The sequence below is a fragment of the Triturus cristatus genome, chromosome 7 (genome assembly GCF_964204655.1).
Source record: "Triturus cristatus chromosome 7, aTriCri1.1, whole genome shotgun sequence".
Lineage (NCBI taxonomy): Eukaryota > Metazoa > Chordata > Amphibia > Caudata > Salamandridae > Triturus > Triturus cristatus.
The window spans coordinates 580,254,470-580,278,571 of record NC_140590.1 but is presented as its reverse complement, the minus strand read 5'-3'; the positions used below and the strand labels follow the sequence as shown (position 1 = coordinate 580,278,571).

At 49.5% G+C, this 24,102-nt stretch overlaps 1 protein-coding gene across 2 annotated transcripts in view; it reads left to right on the top strand.

The window, feature by feature from the left end:
- Positions 1 to 24,102, top strand: part of LUC7L3 (LUC7 like 3 pre-mRNA splicing factor) — a 200,642-nt gene that overhangs the window by 119,361 nt on the left and 57,179 nt on the right. For both annotated transcript variants that reach the window (XR_014966556.1, XM_085617151.1), the window contains exon 8: positions 1,265 to 1,530. Coding sequence is in view for 1 of the 2 variants with exons in the window: in XM_085617151.1 (XP_085473277.1) it covers positions 1,265 to 1,530 (266 nt within the window). In the remaining variant the exon portion in view is untranslated. The remainder of the gene's footprint in view (positions 1 to 1,264; positions 1,531 to 24,102) is intronic.

The following is a 24,102-nucleotide window of genomic DNA, read 5'->3' as shown; positions in this document are numbered from 1 at the left end:
GCAATTCGCAAAAAATATTTAACCAAAGCTGGGTGTCAGCTTAGAATATATACCCGTGGCACAAACCACTAACTTTGTTGGGTGACTGGCCCTGAGGGGACAAAGCTGGCCAAGTATATATCGAGTAATTGCAGTTATCTGGGCTGGGACTGTCCTCAAAAGAAGGCCACAAGGCCGATACAGACCTCCCCAGGAGGCGTCAGCGCTCTTTTCACGAGCAACACAGACTCGAATCCCTGAATTCCAATGTGAGGGGAACGAGCGTCAAATTACACCAAAAAAACGGCCCGCGAGCGGACCCAATACAGACCGTAAAAACGGCGTTACACCTCAGCCCAGAGCTCCGTGTAGAAAAACGCACGCGCCTCTGGAAAAACTTTGACAAAAACCAGAGACTCGACGCGTCATGCCACAGCCTCACACGCCCCCATGCGGCGGGAGGAACGGAGCGCGCCAGCAGCGACCACGTAGGAGCGAGAGGGAAACCTCTCGGTCCCGCGGTCAGGAAGAACCAATTCACGTGGAAAACAACAACACCGCAACGAAAAATAATTAAACAACGCAACGAAAAATAATTAAACAACGCGGCGACCGCGCGAATAACACGCGCTAAATCTAAATAGATGACAAACACCACAAAGGAAAGGTCACATAAGCATATCTGCCATAAACATTGCGCATACAAAGCGATTCAGAAGCAAATGAACCTTAAAGGCACAGCATAAATACAATAAAAGCCCCCCCAAACAGGAAGAGAGTCTGAGGAGACTTAACTGGCTGCGCAGCAGCGAAGAAAGAGAGGATCAGGACACTGACAAAGGACTATAGGGAGCTGGAGAGGCCCTGATTGGACGTTGTTGCTTTTGTTTAATTGGTTGTTATCACAGTGTAAATGACTACATTTTTCCCTATGGTTCATGGGAAACGTAGTCTTTATTTACTTCTTTCTGTGCTGCTGTACAAATAAAGTGAAGAAAGAAGGCATAATCCTCGCCTCCAGTCCTGACATAGAATTCAAATTTGGGTGTTACTGAGGTCCAGTTTGGTGATAAGAGAAAATGTTCTCTGTACACCAATCTCATAATGCTACCCTTTTGAAAGAACTACTCTTGCAGGTAAAACTTTAAAAATCAGTTTGACAGAGAGGTCTTTGCACTTCGTGGTCTGAAGCTGTTATCAGATTAAAATGTAGTTTAACATTTTAGGCTATTTTACTGTCTAGATCTTAAACTTGAGTTTTCATGTTTGCGGGAATTCTTAATAGGCAAAAATGCGTAAGAGAACTGAAGAACCTGAGCGTGATGAACGTTTACAGAAAGAAAGGGAAAGAGAAGAAAGGGAGCGTGAAAGAGAAGAAAAAGAGAGAAATAAACGCAGAGAGGAGGAAGAGGAAAAAGAAAAGGCTCGGCATCGGGAAAGGCAGAAAAGAAGTGGATCTCGCAGTAGACATTCAAGCAAAACCTCTGACTGGCGAAGCAGTAGGTCACGTGACCACCGAAGCTCAAGAAGCCGTGATCGAAGACGCAGCAGGTTTGTGAACATCTATCAGTTAATGATAAATTATGTTATTTGAAGTATTTTCAATGTCCAATTAAAAAGTGAGGTTTACCATGAAAGTTAAACGCTGTGCTGGAATATCGTTGCAGTCGAAGTGGGCACTTGCTTTTCAGATGGATAGATCCACAAGTGGGAATCGCCAGAAAGGTGAACTTCACTAGTAATCCCAGTTCTCCATTGTGGGGATCTTCATTGAATTTATAAACATAGAAAATCTCTACCAGTATTGAAGTTTCTCTTTCTAAAATTAAATTTTCCACAATTAAAACGTCTAGTTGTAAGTTGGTTTCTCATTTCCACTTTTGGCTAGGAAATATAAAGTGGGACATAGAGTGTTACGCTATGAGCTTAATTTTGTCACCATTGTGTTAAAGTTGCCAAAATGTTTCTCTGCTCCGTAAGAAAAGCTGTATCATTGATTTTGAAGCAACAGTCAGGAAAAGATAATAAAATCTAGTTTAGCAGCTTTTCTCCTGGTTGGTTGTAGAGTGTGGGAAGGGTGCGAGTATGTCCCTGGTGAAGAACTTTTCCTTCAACACAAAATACATATAGGTCTCGTTCGGAGTTATGTCTTCTATGTCAATTCTGGCATCCGAATACAAGCAAAAGTACCTTTTGAACCTATAGTTCTAGAAAGTGTGCAACATGGAGCTTTTCCAATAAGAGCAGCTGCTGTGGTGATAGTTGAAATGAACCACTTAGTAAGAGATTGTGTAAAGGTGGCTCTGCTTGTGAGGGTGGATGCAGGATTTTATTTATTCACTTTTAATCAAATTGTATTTTATGTATTTTGTAAAGTTAAACTAAAACATGTCTAGGTTAGAGAACAGGAATCGGGAAAAGGATGTGAAGGAAAAAGGTTTAAATTTGACATTTCAGAAGGGAATACTGCTCAGAAAAGGTTTAATAATATTTGGCAAGTGTGTTTTCTAGAAACTGTAATTGCTGGCTAGTGGACATTAATACAGGAAACAAATTGCTTCTATTTGATGTGTTCAGATGCACCCTTATATCAAGAAACCAAATCTAGAATCTTGCCCATGTGAATGTTTGTTGCTGGACATTTGGCTTTCTCTAGAGATTTATGCAGCAGGAAGGTATTTCAGTGACCATATTGCCTGCTTTTAAGAGCCAAATTCTGCAATAGTAGACTGTGATGGAGGAAAGTGCCAGCTACTCTGTTGAGAGGATCTGGCAGGATAAACTGATCCAGATACTGTCACTGGTACATGGCCTGTTTAGAGAAATGAAGATTAAGTTATCAAAAAGCAATTCTTCGTGGAGTTCTGTTCTGTGACCCTTGGATGCAAAATCTCTGCATTTGTAGATTTAGTCTGTGGCTAAATTACCCAGTTCCCCATTGACTAATGAGGCCTGTAATGAAGCCTTCATTAAAACCCATTTGTCTTCCTCTACTAGGTTTCCTAGGATGGTCTGCTTTTATGTCCTCTAAACCTGCAAGCAAAACTCCAGGGATGTACAGAATTTCTCCAGTATTGAATCTTTCATAGATTCACATGATTGTATCTTCCCCGTTGTCATTGTGGGAGTCACGTGCTAGTTAGAAAAGTACCATAGAAGTACATAGAAATCACCAGAAGGAAAAATAAACTTCGACATTCGTCAGCATCTTTATGTAGGTCCAAACTTCGACCAATCAGAGACCAGCCCTAGACCTCAACTCCCCAGTCAGAGCCATCGGACCTCAGATTTCTAACCGCACGTAGTGTGTGAGGGAGTCTCCCTGAGCTCGGTCTGCTCAATTTGTCAGTGAGTGAACTTTTGACCCTGCTAGAGTTCACCTCCAGTTATTATATTCTACTTTCTTTACTACAAAGATGTTTGAGGGTTCTAAGAAGAGGCTTTTCAGGCCCTGTAGATCCTGTGGAAAGGCCAGGCTTTTTTCTGAAGATCCACATAAAGACTGCCTTTATTGCCTTTATCCTAAACATACAGCCAAAGACTGTAAGTACTGTAGAACCTTTTCAGCAAAAACTCTTAAGGCTATAGAGGCCAGATTTTTGTTATGGCTCCAGAAAAAGAAATCTGAAAAACACGTTAGTTATAGATTCCTTACCTTAGAATTATCCCCAGGAGTCAGACTGGACCTGGAAAGATTTTTCGTCAGCAGTACCCCTGCGCGACGGAAGGTGGCATCGGTCAGCTGCCCATCTGTCGGCGTCACACACTGACGTCAGTTCTTTATTTTTCCACGCCAGCCAGCGCAGATCCGGCAACAAGTTTGACTACGTTTTTTTCGACTTTTGTCGACTTCTTGTTAAGAGTTTCGAGTCTCCGACTCCAAACAGGTGCACGAGGGATGCCCAGTTTCAAGGCCTGTGGTTCCTCTAACCGACTGTCGGTGATGGATCCGCACCGCATGTGCCTCATTTTGCCTGGAGAGCGGCCACGACCCCAAGTCGTGCTCTGACTGTCGGTTGATTGCGCTGAAGACTTTATGGTAGCAGTCGCGAAAGCTGCTTGAACGCAGACAGTTGGCTCCGTGCCGGTCAAGAGGGAGTTCGAGGGACCAGCCGTGGAGCGACCACCGTTCCGGTTCGAAGTCATCGCACTCTGGGTCGGGTAAGTTGAAGCATAAGAAGTCTAAGAAGCATCGTCGCTCTTTGACTTCTCCTTGTCGGTCGGCTGATCGGACGAGGCAGCCGGAAGGGTCAACTTCAAGCTTCTCTCCCTTTCCGGGACCCGGAGCGACCCCCGCCCAGCTTCGTACGTTCTACGAGGTGATGCATGCCATCTTTAGGCAGACTGACCCTGCCGGCACGCCTTAGGGCCCCGCGGACTCGGTTGGGGGGGGGCCTAGGTCTTAGCTGCCGGCGACTCCGTTCCCAGCGCAGCAGGCTCCCCTTGGATCCAGGCCTGGATCTGGATCGGCGCCGGGTGACCTCGTTACACCTCCACCGACTCTACTCCTTACGGCAGCACTACCGCGCTCGGCGCCGGTCGGTTACCCGGCCGGTGTCGACCCCAACCTCCATCCTGATGTGGACACTGAGCCGAACCGGCCTTGTCCCACACGCATCCGGGTGGGGTTTTGGTGCCCCTGTTCTCTCCTGGGGTCCCTTTTCAACAACAGTGGCACCCAGAGGATGATGATGAGGAGGACTGGTAGGGGTCAGGTGATCGTTTAACTGACCAGTTAGATACTGAGCAAGACTGGAGAGAGGAACTGGGGGATGCTAGTGGTCTTGATACCTCTCCTGACCATGGCATGTTGTCTCCTCCTACCGTGGCTACGGAGCAGGGAGCGTCATACGCAGTCGTGTTGCGTAGGGTGGCCGAGGCTCTCAACCTATAGCTTCCTACGGTGGCGGCCAGGACTAACCTCCTGACAGAGGTGCTTCAGCCTGCTGCGAGCTCTTCGAAGCCCCTGCTGCCGTTGAATGAGGCCCTCACGGACATTCTTTTGGGCACGTGGTCCAGACCCAACACGGGGGCGCCCGTGGACAGGATGATTGTGCAATACCTCCGCCCAGCTCCGGGCGAGCCCACTTTCCTCTCCCAATACCCCACCACTGAGAGCTTGGTAGTTGAAGCTTCCACCTCCAAAAGCACCTTCCCTACCCCTCCACCGGAAAGGGAATTCAAGAAGCTGGACCACCTTGGCAAGAAAATGTTCTCATCCAACAGCTTAGGACTGCGGTCCGTAAACACTGCATGTCTCTTGGGCCGTTATTCGCACTCTGAGATATGTAGCAAAGTTTACAGTCCGTTGTGGGCTCGACACCGCTGACTCTCTGGCAGGACCATTTCAACGTTGGTAGCACTTCGTCGCTACACCTGGATGAGGTCCACTGGCTTTTCAGGGGATGTCCAGAACACCTTGATGGACATGCCCATTTATGGACGTCGCCTTTTTGGCGACAAAGCAGTCAACGCCCTAGCGCACTTCAAGGGCTCACGGGCTACGGCCAAGTCCTTGGGTCTCTCCACCCGTCCGGTGCAGTCTGCTTTTCACCCCTTTCGTGGCTACGGAAGGGGTGCTCCACTACATCCCACCCAGGGACGCAGCAAGTTACCCAACCTTCGGGTGGTTGAGTATGTGGAAACAACCGGCGAGGTTCCGGGGGCCAGCGGGTGAGCCAGTCTACCCTCTGCAGCAGCCTCCAAACCCTCCTAGTCCAACCTTTTCAGGGCCATCAAACGCCAGCGGCAGGATTCGCTATCACCTCCCCCACTGGCGCACCATCACGGCAGACAGGTGGGTTTTGCAAATAGTCCGAAAGGGGTATTCCCTCCCCTTCGAGACTACCCCTCCAGCCATGCCACCACGATACCACTCGGTCGGTGGATCATCTGGCCCTTCTCCAGCAGGAAGTTACGGCTCTCCTGGCCGAGGGAGCCATTGAGCACGTTCCTGTCCCAGAAGTAGGTTATTCCCACTACTTTCAGGTTCCCAAGAAGGACAAGGGCCTGCTTCCTATCTTGAACCTCATGGACGTCAATCACTTCCTCCGAAAGTAAAAGTTGAATATGTTGACGCTTGCTCAGGTCTGGTCTGCCCTTGACCCGCAAGACTGGACGGTAGCATTGGACTTGCAGGACGCTTATTTTCACATCCCCCGTCCTGCCGGCCCACCGGCGTTACCTATGGTTCATGGTAGGCCACTAGCACTTTCAGCATACCGTGCTCCCCTTTGGCCTTACCAGCACCCCTCGGGTGTTCACGAAAGTGATGACGGTGGTCGCAGCTCATCTGCGCAGATCAGGAGTTTCAGTCTTCCCCCTATCTCAACAACTGGCTGTTCAAGGCGGGCTTGCCCCAGGCAATCGTTTCCTACCTCTAGACTATGGCCAACCTCCTGCATTTGCTGGGGTTCTCCATCAATGTGCAGATGTCGCACCCGATTTCCTCTCAAAAGCTCCTCTTCATCGGAACGGTTCTGGACATGACACGGTTTCAGGTCCATCCTCCCGAACAGCGAGTCCGGGATATTCTGGCTATGATTCTGATCTTTTAGCCTCTATCCCAAGTTTTGGTCAGAATGACCCTGAGGCTGGTGGGCCTCATGGCCTCTTGCATCCTGCTGGTCGATCATGCCAGGTGGCAAATGCGGGCTCTGCAGTGGGACCTGAAGTTTCAGTGGGCGCAGAATCAGGGGAATCTGTCCCATTGCGTCCAGATCTCGGAGGGCATTGCCCAACAACTGCAGTGGTGGCTTACGAACCAGGATTGGGTCAATGGCAGATTCCTCTCCCTTCCCCAACCAGACCAAACTATGGTGACGGACGCATCCCTTCTGGGATGGGTGGCCAAATGGGAGAGGCGGAGATCAGAGGCCTCTGGTCTCCAGCAGAGTCCAGGCTTCACATCAACCTTCTGGAGCTCCGGGCGATTCGTCTTGCATTGAAGGCATTCCTTACCTCTGTCCGGGGAAGAGTAGTGCAGGTGTTCGCGGACCACACCACCGCCATGTGGTATTGCAACAAACAGGGCGGGGTGGCCCTCTGCCTCTGGACATGGTTGGAACATCAGGGCATTTCCTTGGTGGTTCAACACCTTGCCGGTTCTCTGAATGCCAGAGCAGACTAACTCAGCCTCAGGTGCTACTATGTCAGCAATTCTGCGTGTTGAAATTTCCAAGGCGGCACTCGCTTGGCGACACTTTTGGTCGCGAGTGGAGTTGCGGTCTGTTGTACATTTTTCCGCCTATACCACTTATGCCCAGAGTGCTGAAGATCGGGCGTTACCGGGCCCAAGTCATTCTTGTGGCTCCGGGTTGGGCACGAAGAGTCTGGTATCCCGAGCTGCTCAACATTGGCCATCGGTCCTCCGGTCAGACTGCCTCTTCGGGAGGATCTTCTGTCGCAGCAGCAGGGGACGGTTCTCCACCCGAACCTGTCCAGTCTCCATTTCCTTGCGTGGAGATTGAGCGGTGGCAATTGACGTCTTTCGACCTGCCTCCTTAAGTCTGTGATGTAATCTTGGCAGCCAGGCGTCCCTCCACTAAGACAGTATACGCCTCTAGGTGGAACAAATTTGTGGCATGGAGCACAGCAAAGGCTGTGGATTCCCTTTCTGCCCCTCTTTCAGAAGTACTCTTGTTTCTTCTCTCTCTATCCCAGCAGGGCTCTGCTTTGGGCACTATCAAGGGCTATCTTTCAGCCATCTCTGCCTTCCTTTGGTTGCCAAACCAGCTGTAAGGATCTTACTAGGAATGGATTCTGCAGGAGCGCTGTGTAGTTTCGGTGAAGTTGTTGCTAGACCCCTACCTTCCACCACTACCCAATGCCTCTATCAAACCCTAGAGAGCACTGGCAATAGGGGAAAGCAGGGAAACAAAACGAGGAAGGAGGGGAAGAAATCTCTGGAGCAACTGCCAGCTGCCTCTTCTGAATGTTGAAACGTAGATTGTGTCCAGACTCTGCTGTGCTCTCTGGTTAACTGGGGATAGTGTATCTAGCGTCTACTTGAAGATGACAGTGAGATTTATGTGAGCCAGCCTTGGAGGAGTCCTTCTCTTCTACAATCTATATATCCGGCTCTTCAAGCAGGACGATGATCCACTGTTCAATGTAGCAATGGAGTAGCCACAGTCTGGTGAAACGAGCTTCCTGTAGTTTGTGTGAGGAGGCGGCAACCTGTTCATCCACACTTGGTCCGTAACGATTGCCCGGCCGGCCCTCAATACAAAATCCAGCCAGGCAGGAGGAGCGCACAGTAAACACTGAGGGGAGCACCAAAGGTGTTTAGAGGAAGGAGCGAGAGGCCAATGACAGGGGGAAAAGCACCTCAAGACACCCGGCCGGCCCTCGGGAACTAACTCCGGAAAGGCGGGCGGAGCGCTCAGTATGCTGTCCTGCCCCCAGAGAAAGTGAAGACGGGAGCGGGAACGCCTGGGGAAAGGCGGGCGGAGCACGCAAGGGTGCCCGGCCGGCCTTCGAGACCACAATCCAATCAGGTGGGCGGAGCACTGGGCAGAGGCAAGGATATCAAGGGGTAGGAAAGGAAATAAATCGGGAAATCCTAAATGAACAGAGCTCTGTAAAGGGAAGTAGGACTATTCAAAGGAACAAAGTCCTAAGCGTGAAAACGCCGATAGGCGTCGGATACGGAAACAGGAAACGCAGGACAAAGCTACGGGGCAACACTAGAACGCGAAGCCCCGAGTTATCGTGCCTCATACTTTTCTACAGTCGGGCCGCTATCGCGCATGTGCGATAGCAAGTCACCGATCTCGGTGTCCTGCACGCGGGAATCCTGACACCAGCCTTCTCTTTTCAAGTCCCCGGTAGTTAACGGTTTCCTAAAAGGCTTAACATATCTTTTTCCTCCGACCCCCTTCGTTATGCCTCAGTGGGATTTGAACCTTGTATTAACCTATCTCATGTGTGCTCCCTTTGAGCCACTGCATAACTGTCCTTTACGCTGTCTGACTCTTAAAACTGCTTTCCTTGTAGCCATCCCTTCTGCTAGAAGAGTGAGTGAGCTCCAGGCTCTTTCTTCAAAGCCTCCTTTCCTGTCTGTTCATCCGGACAAGGTGGTTCTCCGGACCGGTCCATTCTTCCTTCCTTTCTAAGGTGGTCACTGCCTTTCACTTCGGGCAGACCATTACTTTGCCCACCTTCTGCATCCTTCAAAGGAAGGAGAGAGGCTCCACCGTCTGGACTCAAAACGCGCGCTCTCGTATTTGGATTGCACAAAACCGTTCCGGGTGGATGATCAACTTTTAGTTGGTTACGTGGGTGCAAAGAAGGGTCGGGCCGTTCACAAATGCACAATTTCTCGATAGGTCTTGTTGTGTATTAAGGCTTGTTACTCTCTTAGCTAAAAAGGAGCCTCCAGTCGGACTACGCGCTCACTCCACCAGGGTGACTGCAGCCACTACTACCTGGAGAAGGGGAGTGCCTCTGAATGAAGTCTGTCAGGCAGCCACGTGGGCATCGCTGCACACATTCACCAAACACTACTGCCTGGACAGCCAAGTCCGGAGAGACGGCTTCTTTGGTACGCAGACCCACCACCGGGGTTGGTATTGCTCGGGTATCTATTCTAAGGTGAGGAATCTATAACTAACGTGTTTCTTTCAGATGCATAAGTTACTTACCTTTGGTAACGATATATCTGTAAGAAACTTTAGTTATAGATTCCATAACACCCAACCCATCCTCCCCGTTCTGCGAACTGATTTCTAGGGTTAAGGACATCCTTTCAGGTCCCTAGTTTTGTGCACTAATGGTCAGTGTCTTGCATGGCTCTGCGTTTCTGGCGTGGAAAGTAGTGTACAGAACTGACGTCCGTGCGCGAGGGCGACGTCTATGTAGCTGCTGCAACGTCATCCCGGCAACCACGACGTAGACTATGGACGCGGAGCCGACGGACATCACCTTCCGACCCGCAGAGGTACTGTTGACGAGAGAACTTTCCGGATCCAGTCTGACTCCTGGGGTAATTCTAAGGTAAGGAATCTATAACTAACTAATGTTTCTTACAGATATATCGTTACCGAGGGTAAGTAACTTGTGCATCAAAATCAGAATCTGATGTCGAAGAGAGCCCGGGGCTATCCTCAGTTGAGAGGAAGCGTAAAAATGACGGTTCTACCTCATTAAAGGCTGATTTGAAGAAATTATAGGCAGAGAAACCCTCCACTGCCGAAAAGACAGCCATTAAGCCGAAGTAATCAGACCTGAAGAAATCATCTGCCTCTCTGCTGTTAAACCTCTCAAACATGCTTCGTCGACGAAGAAAGCACTGTTGACTTACCCGTAGTCGAGAACTTCATCTAAATCTCTGACCTCTGTGGCAACGACTGCTTCATCGACTAGCACAGTGACAACAATTTCATTGTCGACTGCTTTGGTGACAACGACGTACACTGTGTCGATGATTGCGTCTGACTTTGTCGAAGGGAACACAGTCGCAGTCGACAGCAGTGTTCAAATCACCCTCTTGGCCAGTATCGGGCGTCTTCTGTCATTGACTGCGTCAATGGATCAAAGATAGGATACTAAAAGTCTCCATTTGGTTCCAAAATCACCAGGATTTTCACCTTTACCCAAGATTTCACCATTGCTTCCCTCTCACCTTCTTGGTACGGACGAATCAGCGGATAAAAGTCTTTTTGACCCTGCTTACAGCCCCTCACAGCTCAGACTTAAATGCCAGGACACTGATGAGGAAGACTAAGCGCAAGGACAATCAGAATATATGAAAGGGGATTATTCATTTTCAGGTCACTCTCAGGCCCAATGTTACAACTCTTTTCAAGAGCACTACCCTTATGAGGCTTATGAAGAGCGTCAGGAAGCTCAGATTCCATGCTGGTCCCAGTCTCCCTGGTCACAGACCTTGGATATATGTTAAATGACTATTATAAAAGATTTCCGGACTCTACCGCTCTGGTTCCTTTGACACCCGGCGGTCCAAATATTCAAGTTGCTCCTCCTCCACCAGTGGTTACTCCGCTGCCTGTTGCGCAGGTCAAGAGACAGGCTCCTCGATTAATTACAATCCTGGATGATTACATCGAGAGTGAAGCAGACGATCAGTCCGAGGAAGGTGATCTCACTCAGGATCTGGACCTTCTTGGTCAAGAATGGGGTGATTATGTGGCTCCATCTTCACCGTCGCCTTCCCCTCCTCCGTCGACTGACCCCCCCCCCCCCCCCCCCCCCCCGGGAGATATCGGGGGCTTCCATAAAGTGTTTGAGAGAGTCTCTAGAAGGTTTGATTTGCCTTTTCCTGTGGTGCAAACCAAATGTTTTCTGTATGATTTTAAATATGCAGCAAAGAAATCGGTTTGATCCATTACTAATGTGGATTACATTTGGAGTGAAGGTTTGAAAATAATGAAGAACCCAGCCTCCGTTCCTGCTGTGTTACCGAGGATTGAAAAGAAATACAATGCACTTGATTATGCTCCAGCATGTTTAATAGGCCATCCTCGTCCGGATTCGGTAATAATGCCGGCTGGCCAGCGGCGTTCCAGGAATCTGCAATGTCCTTGTTCTGTGCCTCCAAACAGGGACTGCAAACACCTTGACAGTATCGGCAAGCACTTCGCTACTATGGTGGCTACTGCTATCAAGGCATCTAACGCCTTAGCAATTTTGGGAAGGTATTATCGTCCGTTATGGTCAGATCTGGCTCCTCTTCTCGAATTCCTTCCTGAGGACAAAAAGAAATAAGCGAAAGACCTCCTGCACGAGGGTGCTAGAGCATATTCGGAGGTGATTGACTCAGCAATGGATTTGTCTTCTATTGCTTTCAGGCAAATGGCAGGTGCCGCAGTCATTCGTAGGCAGGGCTAGCTTAGGGCTACGTCTTTCCACCCTGAAGTTCAATCAAAAGTGCTGGACATGCCCTTTGATGGAGAAAATCTTTTTGGAAAACACGTAGACTAAGAGCTACAGGGCATCAAAAAGGATACTGAGACTGCACGTTCCTTTGGCACGCTGCAACAAAGGTGTTTTCAGCCCTTTCGTGGAGGTAGAGGTTAGTTCCAGCAAAGACTGTCTTACCTATCCTACAGATATCGACCATATGGTCAACAGAGTTTCAGACCACAATATGGAGGACAGCAACAATTTTGTCCCTCAAACCTGTCATACAATCAGCTAGACACAAGCCTGCAGGACGAGGAAAAATGCAGGATTTCTCAAGACATCAGTGACTTTTGTCTTCCGCCAGCCACCTCATCTCGTTTTCAACATCTTCGGTCCCATCAGCTCTCTCCATTTCTGAATCAATGGCAAACCATCACGAAGGACAAATGGGTGCTGGACATCATCCAACATGGCCACACCCTAGAATTTGTCCACAAACTTCCTCAAATTCCGCCTCCAAGAAAAATGCATCATCATTTGTCCTTGTTAAGGCAAAACATTTCGACTCTACTAAAGAAAGGGGCACTAGAAAAAGTGCCTTTCGGGCTACAAGGGAAAGGCTTTTATTCAAAGTTCTTACTAAAAAATGTAAAAATGTGGGAAATGGAGGCAGGTCATGGACCTCAGGCAAGTAAAACCCTGATGGATTGTGAAGGGCGCCTTTTGATATGGCTTCAAAAGCTAAAGGCCAGAAAGGAGGTTATGTCCAGTCCAGCGATAGTGATGAGGCATCCTCTTATACATCTAGGAGATCTCAAAAGAGAAGCAAATCTCCTCACGCTCATTCCTCAGAGGAACGTCCTGAGAAGGTCCTAAAAAAGACCACTCAAGGGTCTTCTGGGCGCAGTCCTTCAAAATCTCCTCAGCCTAGAGAAAAGGAGAGTAAGGGACATGCTTCGGGGGAAAAAACACCAAAAAATGAGTTCCTAGCTGTCAAAATCCCCCCCCCCCCCCTGGTCAAGGAACCCTCAGAAAGCCGTCTAATTTGCCTACTGAGGTAAAATCCCAAAAACCTGCATCGTCGACAGGATCGTCAACGAAGAAGATTGAGGTGAAGTTAGTTTCCAAGAAGCCGTCATTGCCTGTGTCAGTTGGCTCTCAGTCAACGGCGTCATCGGCGACGATGGGTTCGACACCGGTAGAGGATACAGCAGTACGTTTGGTGTCGACGGCGGCATCGACGACGTTGGTGTCGTCGACGAGAAACAACAGAAAAGCTGGAAATTGTCAGGAAGAGGAGGATTACGCCAGAGATCACCTCCCAAGCAAAATTACTCCTCTTGTGCCATCACACCTGCTAGAGGAGCAGGATTCAGAAGGAGAGGAAGATGAAGGACCCTTTGGATACGCTACTAGCCCCACACATTTGCATGTTAAATGTCAAGAGGATGACTTTAAGGAGGAATACGGGGAGTATCAATATCCTCCACAACAACATTATCACCAGGGCTAACGGGAAGAGATGGTTGGCATGCCATCTTCCTTGATGATGCATCTGCAGTATATGCTGGCGGACTATAGAAAGAAGTTTCTGCCAACTCCAGCCTCTCAGGAAATACCTGTTTCGCATCCACGCTCCATCCCTACTACTTCGATTAGAAGCAGAGAGTTACTGCCAGACCCTGCACCTAGGTCTTCTCAACCAGTACACCAACAGGGTCCTGTCACCACTGACGATGATGACCAAGAGTAGGGAGAGATAACAGACCCTAACAAAGAATGGGACGATTATCTTATTCCATTGCCATCACAAACGGAGTGTTTCTTGTATGATTTAAAGGAACCATACCGCAAGTCAGTTCGGGGTATCCCGATTGTTAGCCATGTGTGGGAAGAAGGCTTAAAAGTCATGAAGACACCGGCGACACACACCTGTGCTCGCCAGACTAGAGAAGGAATATATAGCGCCTTTAGGCGCTCCAGCTCGTTTACTGTGCCATCCCAAGCCGGATTCGGTTATATCCAAAGCGGCACAGCAGAAATCTACAAATCCCTCAGCTCCTATATCAGCGCCTCCCGACAGAGAAGGTAGGCATTTAGATAATGCAGGGAAAAGGTTTTCATCCATGTCTGCTCTTCTAGTTAAAGCAGCTAATGCCCTTGCCATTATGGGCAGATACGATAGGCAGATGTGGTTTTGACCTGACACCTTACATAGACCTCATCCCGGATGATAATAGGCAGGAGGTAAAAAAGATCCTTCAAGAGGGATAAAAGGCTTCGGCTGAAGTCATTGACTGTGCGATGGATATCGCTACCACGGCCTTCAGATCGCTTGAAGGAGCGGCTGTACTACGCTGTCAGTGATGGTTGAGAGCTACTGCTTTTAGACCAGAGGTCCAAAATAAAATTCTGGATCTCCCCTTTGATAGAGAGGGTTTGTTTGGAAAACAAGTGGATGAGGCACTTCAAAGTATCAAGAAGGATACAGACACCGCAAAGGCCCTAGGAACACTACAGTACCGCAGGGTGCCCTTTCGGAAGTTCCGAAGTAGAGGCCAATCATCATATAGAGGAGGTTACCAGCAGGGCAGATACCCCTCTTATTCCACATCTTCTCAACCATACCGTCAACAGTATGGTTAACGACCGGCAGGGGGCTATACAAAATCTGCTCCTAGAGGACGAGGTCATTAAGGAAAGGACAATGCCAGAAGACAATTACAACCTTCAGAATCTGGCTACATGTATTCCTTCCCCTCAAAGTTCCCCTGGGTGGAAGAATTGCTTCCATTCTCCATCATTGGCAAAAAATAACGATGGACTGGTGGGTCCTCAATATAATACAATTCGGTCATACTCTAGAATTCCTTCAGTTCCCCCTTTGTACTCCACCGACACATCAAGAGGTCAAACATCTACTTCAGTCGAGAGATTCGGGCAATGCTCCGAAATGGAGCAATAGAACCAGTGCCGATCCCCCAGAAAGGAAGAATGGCAAGGAAGGCGGCATTGGCGGGCGCCCCCTACCTTGTCCTTTGTTATAGTTTTCTTAAAGGGCGCCGGGGTGCTGCGGGGACCGAGAGTTCAATGGCTTTAGTAGACGGAGGGAATAGGCTACTTGAAGTAGCACTGTGGACGCTAACGTGCGCCAGGTGAGATTCTCATGGAATCAGGACCAGTGTGGGGGAGGCAGAGACGAGGTCGAAGGGCAGAAACAGGGTACGAAAGGATACACATAGGACAGAGGCGTGGGGGGAGATGGTGGGGACATCGATGTACGGACGTGAGTGGTGTCGAATGAGGTAAAGAAGCTGTGTTGGAGAAACGGAGTTAAGAATTCGATATGGGGGAGGCAACGAGGGGGGCGAAGTAAATCTATGTTCGAGGCATATGAGCTGCAGATTGTACACTTAGCATAGGTCGCCATCTGGTGTTGGGCCCGGATGTTTGCAGTTTGTTTTTCTTCTTGGACAGTCTTTGGAAGTCACGAGTTTGGTGACTCCTCCTTCGGTCCGTACTGCGCATGGGCTTCGGCTCCATCCTCGGATTGTTTTTTTCCGCCATCGGGCTCGGATGTGATACTTCGTGCTCCGGCTTCGAACTTCTACGGTTCCAGCCTCGACGGAAAATCCTCGATTCTTCGAGTTCCTTCATCATCTTCATCTCTCGAAGCGGCACTTTTCTCCATCCCGTACATCGACACCGGCCTTCGGGCCCTCCGCGACTCCGGTCCCGGCCGATGGAAAGGACTCCGTTCAAAAAGTGCCCAAAATGTGGGTCTAAATTTCCCCACACCGACCTCCATCAGGTGTGTAACCTTTGCCTCTCTCCGGAACACGAGGCTAGAGACTGCCCCGCCTGCAAGTCTTTTCGATCGAAGAAGACCATCCGAGATCGAAGAGCTCGACGCACCATGGCGCACTCATCCTCGGCAACTCCACCGGACATCTTCGGAGACTACGCCGAAGCTTCGGGGCAAACACACACCGAGCAGGAGGAAGACGTCGTCAGCGCCTCCGAGGCCGACGACTCCGACGTGGAGGACGTTACACCAGCGCAGCGGGCCGTGAGTACTATGCCCCCTCCCACCCCCGCGCCGAAAACCAAAGAGACTCAGGTTACTCCCTCGCCTGCCGGCCTGGGCAAAACCAAAACCAAAACTTCGATCACCCCACCTTCGGGCCCGGTGTCGAAGCACCCAAAGTCTCATGGCAGCTCGGGATCGAGCCAGCCGACACCCGGTGCCGAAAAACAGCATCCGGCACCGAAGACTGCAAAATCCAGCTCGACTCCGAAACCACCGGTGCCGAAGCCTGGACACTCGGTGCCGACCAAACACAAATCTGTCGGCACCGACGCTCCGGCGCCGAAACATCATTCGACGCCGAAACACCCGGAGACCTCAAAAAAGCATGGCGCACACAGACCATCGAAACCCCCGGTTCCGAAATCACCGGTGCCGACAGACGACTCGACACCGTTGGCTCTGTTTACACCAGACCCTTTACAAAAGACTTTGTCCAAAGATCCAAAGACTGGGCTTTTGACTTTAACTACCAAGAAAAGACGCCTTGATGCTCCGGCTCCTCCTCCTCCACCCAAAAGGAAGGACTCTGCTACTTCTCCCCTCAGAGTGCCCTCCCCACCACCGCCTCCCCTACCCCCTCCACCTCCTCCACCGCCTCCACCTCACAGGTCTCCGCCACCTTTACCTCACTACGATCCGGCCCCATCCCCAGATCCGGATGATGGGGATCCGGACAATTACCCGGCGGACGCCCCAATGGATCCCACTCCACCAGGGACCCCAGATCCATGGGAGGATTACAATAACCCTGATATACCCAATGTACCTCAGGACGACCTATACCCATCAAGGCCGTCTCCTCCAGAGGACTCCTTAGGGTTTCATCATTTAGTGCAGAGAGCAGCACACTACCATGGGGTGGACATGCACAGTGAACCAGTAGAAGAAGACTTCCTACTGGATACATTTGATATACAAGACAAATCTACTTCCATTTTACCCATGCTTAAGGGTGTCACCAAGCACGCTACAGAGGTGTTCAAAGACCCTGTCAGAGCCAGAGTACTGAACCCTAGAATAGAGAAGAAGTACAAGGCGGCACCCACAGACCCTGCTTACATCAAGGGCCCTGCTCCCCTAGATTCCCTAGTTGTCTCCACAGCTAGAAAGCGGGCTAACTCCCAATCCTCAGGAGATGCCCCACCGCCAGACAAAGAATCTAAACTTCTGGACGCGTCTGGTAAACGCACCGCCTCCCAAGCTACAAACATGTGGCGCATTGCAAACACACAAGCACTGCTTGCGCGATATGATAGAGCACACTATGACGAACTAGAGGCTCTTATGCAGCACCTTCCAGAAAAATACAAGCACAAGGCTCATGACCTCATACAGGAGGGTAAACTAATCACAAACACCTCCATTAAGTGTGCCCTCGATGCAGCCGACACTGCTTCTAGGGCCATAAATACCAGTGTCCTGCTTCGTCGCCACGCCTGGCTCAGGATCTCAGGGTTCAAACCTGAAGTCCAGGCATCCATACTCAATCACCCCTTTGACCAGGAAACACTCTTTGGGCCAAAGGTAGACGAAGCGCTCGAAAAGATGAAGAAAGACACAGACACAGCAAAGTCTATGGGGGCACTCCAAACACAAGCCTCCAAACGTTCCTTTCGACGCTCGTCCTTTCGTGGCACAGGCAGAGGCTCCTCCACCGATAACGCCTCTACCTCCTACAAGTCCCCTCCTCAAAATACCTTTTCAAAGGGCAATCAGAGAGGTGGTTACAGGGGTAACAACAATAAGGGCAGGGGCAAAACCAACAACACCCGTTCTGCCACCCCCCCCGCACAATGACTCCCCTCCGCTCCCCCCAGACCATTCCACTCCGGTCGGGGGCAGACTACAAAACTTTATCCACGTATGGGAGTCCATAACATCGGACAAATGGGTGACCCAAATCATTCGGTCAGGGTACTGTCTAGAGCTAACATCTACCCCACCCAATATCCCACCAAGGCACCGTCCAATGTCTCAAGAACATTCCACACTGCTCAAACAAGAGGTACTTTCACTCCTGCAAAAACATGCTATAGAGTAGGTCCCCGTCAACCAACGAAATCTAGGGGTCTACTCTCTATATTTCTTAATACCAAAGAGAGACGAGACCCTCAGACCCACTCTGGACCTCCGGCCTCTAAATGCCTACATACACTCAGACCATTTTCACATGGTCACTCTACAACAAGTCCTCCCACTCCTCTGCCAGGGAGACTTTCTCACAACCTTGGATCTGAAAGACGCATACTTTCACATTCCAATACACCCCTCTCACAGGAAATACCTCAGGTTCGTGGTGGACGGGCAACATTACCAATTCACGGTTCTCCCCTTCGGGGTCACCACTGCACCACGAGTGTTTACCAAATGCCTAGCAGTAGTAGCAGCACACCTCAGACGTCAACACATTCACGTCTTCCCTTACTTAGACGACTGGCTCATAAAAGCCACGTCCTACCACCAATGTGTGCAACATACAAACAGCACCATCCAACTGCTCCACCAGCTAGGCTTCACGGTGAACTACCAAAAGTCCCACCTCATACCATCTCACACAAAGCAATATCTCGGGGCCACTATAGACACCTCCAAAGGTATTGCCTATCCAAACTCAGCCAGATTCACAAGCATTCAAGCCTTACGCAAAACATTCCTTCCCCAACACTCTCTTCCAGCAAGAGTGTTCATGAAGCTCATAGGAATGATGGCGTCTTGCATCTTCATAGTGCCCCATGCAAGACTCCACATGCGTCCACTCCAAGAGTGCCTAGCACAACAGTGGAACCAGGCCCAGGGTCAGCTGACGGATCTGGTGTTGGTGGACGGCCGCACACATCACTCTCTGCAGTGGTGGAACACCACAAACCTTTCCAAAGGACGGCCGTTCCTGGACCCGGTTCCTCAGGTGATTCTAACAGCGGACGCATCGCTCTCCGGCTGGGGAGCGCACCTCCTACACCTCACAATGCAAGGTCTATGGACGCCACAGCAAAAATCGCTCCACATCAACCATCTGGAGCTCTTGGCGATCTTTCTAGCCCTAAAATCTTTCCAAAAACAAATTTCGGGCAAAGCAGTCCTCATTCGCACAGACAACATGACTGCGATGTATTATATACAAAAACAGGGGGGGACACACTCTCCCCAGCTCTCCCGCTTAGCCCAGAGCATATGGAGATGGGCAATTCCCCAAAACATCTTTCTCCTGGCACAGCACGTTCCAGGAGTACAAAACACCATAGCAGATCTGCTCAGCAGACAAACGCAACAACTACACGAATGGGAACTGCATCCACAAGTTCTTCACCCATTCTTCAAACAGTGGGGGCATCCTCAAATAGACCTCTTCGCCACCCACGAAAACAAAAAATGCCCAAGCTTCGCCGCCAGATACCCACACCCATTGTCCAAGGGCAATGCGATATGGATGAACTGGTCAGGCAGATTTGCATACGCCTTTCCACCTCTCCCACTAATTCCATTAGTGGTCAGGAAGCTACAACAGCACTCCCTCACACTCATTCTGGTAGCTCCAACGTGGGCCAGGCAGCCGTGGTACACCACGCTACTACAACTATCAGTGGTACCACATCAAAAACTGCACCTTTCCCCATGCCTCCTAACCCAGAACCATGGAGAAATCAGGCACCCGGACCCAGCTCAGCTCAACCTGGCGATCTGGCTCCTGAAATCTTAGAATTCGGATACCTTAACCTTCCCCCTGATTGCATGAACATCATCATGGAAGCCAGACGTCCTACCACTAGAGCATGCTATGCCGCAAAGTGGAAAAGATTTGTAATTTACTGCCGTAACAATACAATCAACCCCCTAGATGCATCCATACAGCACATCATATGCTATCTGCTCCATCTTCACAGGTGTAACCTGGCATATTCATCCATACGCCTACACCTAGCAGCGATCGCTGCTTATCTACAAAACAGGCAGCATTTATCACTCTTCAGAGTGCCCGCTATTAAAGCCTTCATGGAAGGCCTTAAACGAGTAATTCCTCCCAGGGCACCACCTTCCCCTGTATGGAATCTAAATTTAGTTCTTACACGACTAATGGGTCCGCCCTTCGAACCAATGCACAAATGTGAGCTACAGTTTCTCACCTGGAAAACAGCTTTCCTTGTAGCTATCACTTCCCTTAGAAGGGTTGGTGAAATACAAGCGTTCACCATACAGGAACCCTACATACAAATGCATCACAGCAAGGTCATACTTCGCACAAATCCGAAGTTTCTGCCCAAAGTCATTTCCCCCTTCCACCTCAATCAATCAGTGGAATTACCTGTCTTCTTTTCGCAACCCCAATCTGTTGCAGAAAGGGCCTTACACACACTTGATGTAAAAAGGGCGTTACTATACTACATACAAAGAACGCAACCCTTCAGGAAGACTAAACAATTGTTCGTTTCCTTCTCTCCACCACATAAAGGCAACCCCATTTCAAAATCAGGGATAGCTAGGTGGATTGTAAAATGCATACAAATTTGCTATCAAAAGGCAAAGAGAACATTATCTGTTCCCCCTAAAGCCCACTCTACAAGAAAGTTAGGGGCTTCTATGGCTTTTCTAGGGAATATACCCTTAGATGACATCTGCAAGGCAGCCACATGGTCTACACCGCACACCTTCACAAAACACTACTGTGTAGATGTGCATTCCAAGCAGCAAGCTAGGGTGGGCCAGGCTGTACTAAAGACACTTTTTCAAACAGCTGCAACGGATACCGGTGGTCGCCGCTAAGGTTGGGTACTGCTATATAATCTATGCTAAGTGTACAATCTGCAGCTCATATGCCTCGAACGGAATATGCTACTTACCAGTATGCATCTGTTCTTGGCATGTAGAGCTGCAGAGTTGTACACGCCCACCCGCCTCCCCGGCTACCTGTATCCGTTCCAGTACATCTTATTTAGATACAACACATGGGTTTCTCACTGTTATTACTACGCTCCATCATTTCCCTGTTGGCGAAAAACAATCTGAGGATGGAGCCGAAGCCCATGCGCAGTACGGACCGAAGGAGGAGTCACCAAACTCGTGACTTCCAAAGACTGTCCAAGAAGAAAAACAAACTGCAAACATCCGGGCCCAACACCAGATGGCGACCTATGCTAAGTGTACAACTCTGCAGCTCTACATGCCAAGAACAGATGCATACTGGTAAGTAGCATATTCCATTTCTGAGGTGGAAGCAAGCCTGGAGGCTGGTGAGAGGCTGAATGTAAGTGGGAGGGCAGGGCAAGAGGTGATCGAGTCACACTTCTGGTACCTTGGTCACAAGGCAGCTACTTCCATACTTAAAAAAAAAATAGACAATTTTACGAATGCTTTCGTGGATGGAATCCCAAAGGATATGACAGATGACTGTGAAATGGGGGCGTGGAGTTGGCCTGATTGGATGGCCAGATATGAGGGACTCGGGTGGAACAGATACTAGGGCGATTGCAAACGTGAGTACTTATGAAAGTGTCACCAAACGATGGCAGGAAAAACCCTTCTCGTCGCAATCACAAAACCATGGAGCAGGTGCAGTCAGGCAGGGTGGCGATAGGCCCCCACACGTTAGGAAGCACCAAATGCTGGTGGTGTAAAGTTTCCGGCTCCCTCTGCCATTGGACAGGATCCCGGGAGCCGGAGGTGCATCATCGGAGGTGCAGCGTCGTGATCTTGGGGTCGTCGGAGGTCTTGTAAAGCCCCTTTGGGGTGTTTGGCGTTCACCCTCTTTACTTCCATGACTGAGCTACCTCCGTGACAGGGCCGCTGTGATTAACCTGCCCACTTGCCTTTACATTTGCTCTTGGATGGCGGGGTTCTCGAAGTGTTTTTAGTAATTCTGTAATTAATAATTCCTGTATATTTTGGATGTGGACATGTCCTTCATGGTTGTAGAGAAGGCAGGGTCAGTACTGATCCAGCTGTTAATCAGTGCTATTGGAAACGTCACACCCCGTAGTTTGAGGCCTGAAGTCCTGCATGCAGTGGTGGCTCCCAGCGCGGCCCCCTGAGGGTGGGGTTGGCAGGTTTCGTGGCACTCCACGCATCTACTGACTGTCGCCTGTGGTCGGACCCCAGAGTGAGGATGTTCAAGGGGTCTTGGCCCTAAAGCACGACTCAAGATTGTCATCGTCACCTATAGTTTTTAAGGGTAGTGCACGTGCGTTACACCTGTCAAGAACTCATGCATGCCATACAAATACCTAAGGAGGCTTCTGAATGGGGGCAGCGCTGGCCTCTTTTTTTCAGCCAGATGTAAATACATTTCTTATGAGAATAATGTCCATTTAGCAAGTTACCTTATCCCTAGATTTGTGTCATGATAATGTGTCTAACAAGTTTAAAGTGGTTATGAAACCGAACGAATGTCTATGTAGATAAATTCAACCCACATTTTTTTAAAGTGCATATTTGGGTTGTATGTACGTTTTAAGTAGACTCGGGGGGGGGGGGGGTCCTTGCCTGGCCAGTGTTCCCCCACAGACCTGGAGCCTGTGCGGGGGTGAGGGTCGAGGGACGGATCAAGGTGCGAAAGGGGCAGAGGTGGCAGGGCTTGGACAAGTGCACGGGTGTAGGCACCGATTGCGCCTTCAATCATTAGCATGAGAGTAGCACTAAGGGTGAATTGAGGAAGGTAACAGCAAGTGAAATGATAGGGGTATAACCTACAAGGCAATAAAATACAGCCCAGACTCGCTGCCTACACGAGTAACTCCCCAATGCACGCGCGTGTCTGGCCCGCCTTATATAAGAAATAATGAATACTACACGCACAAATTGCAAATAAACATCTATTCTTGCCCCCGGACATTGGATTTCTTACCCAGAATCATTTGATCATAACTACTGTCCTTGATCTTCAGGAAAGTCCTAACAATCTTTTTCAGAGTTCCTAGTGAATGAATGTACTATTTACCACAACTCTTGTGTAGCCGCGCCCCGCCCACCAGTGACTGTGTTCCCTGAGATGTGTTTGCAGTTACATGTGGCTGGAGTGCGTCATTTCCATAAGGGCAGGCCGCCCTTTCCACAGGGCCCTGTGAGTGAGAATGGGACATGGGTGCAGCTGGCACTGTATAAGAAGGCAGGTGGCAGTAAGGGTGGCATAGGGGTGTGTGGAGGGGAGAAGGCTGCATGGGGTAATGCAAGGTAGTGTCAACGCGGATGACGGCGACCCTGGAGGCCATGCTAGTGTGAATAGGAATGCGGGTGGAAGTGAAGCTGGAGGGAAAGATGGCGGTTAGAACTGGCGGTGCGTAGAACAGCAACAAAGTTGGAGCCTTGTAATGCCCTTCAAGGGTGTCTTGTCGATAAGTAACGATTTGAACCTTTTGTTATTTTCTACTTACAACCATCTGGACTTTTTATTACTGGGGTAATGTATTTGTTGATGTGGTGACAGCAATGAAAGTGTCTCTCCTTGCTACTCAGTTTGTTGGTCATTACCAAGGAAGTGAGATGCCCACTTGTCTTTGTGTTCCTTTTGCAGTGACCTTTAAGTCTCTGGTTCAAACACTGATGGGGCTGACTTGGCTCTCATCCTTCTGAAGTCAACAAAACTGGCTCTGGTTTAAATGCGGGAGGGCTGGCAGGATGGCCGAGTGGGGTGAATGTTCGCTGTTCTACAAGTTGGCATCTTGGCCAAGCCTATTTAGTCTTCCAGCCTTCCCAGGTTGGTAAATTCAGACCCATTTCATTGGGTAACAATAACAAAAGTAAATAGTAAACTAGAAGACTCGTATTGCTTTTGTGTTTGTGGTGTTCCAGCCATGGTTAGATAGGTGCAAAAACAACAATTGATGGGCAGAATGTTGAACAATGTAAAACATTCACCCCAGTACAGAGATCTGGGCCTATGTCCATCGATTTTTGCTCCCTATGCCATTATAGTTTGAACCCAGCCATATGCAAATCCGTCTTGACCCTACACCCTATGGGAATGTTCTATCAAACCAATCATCAATGAAGTGCCATTTTCCACAGAAAGCGCTGTGTGTACTCTGTGCTGTACAGCACAAAGAACGTCTGTACGTGAGCTTTGGAGGCCATGTGCACAGACGCCACGCTCAGAAGGCTTTTGTTTACATTTAATGCACCCAATAGCGGCCGTCCGGCCGGCCGCACTGACCCCCGAGGGGACCTGCACGAGGGGACCT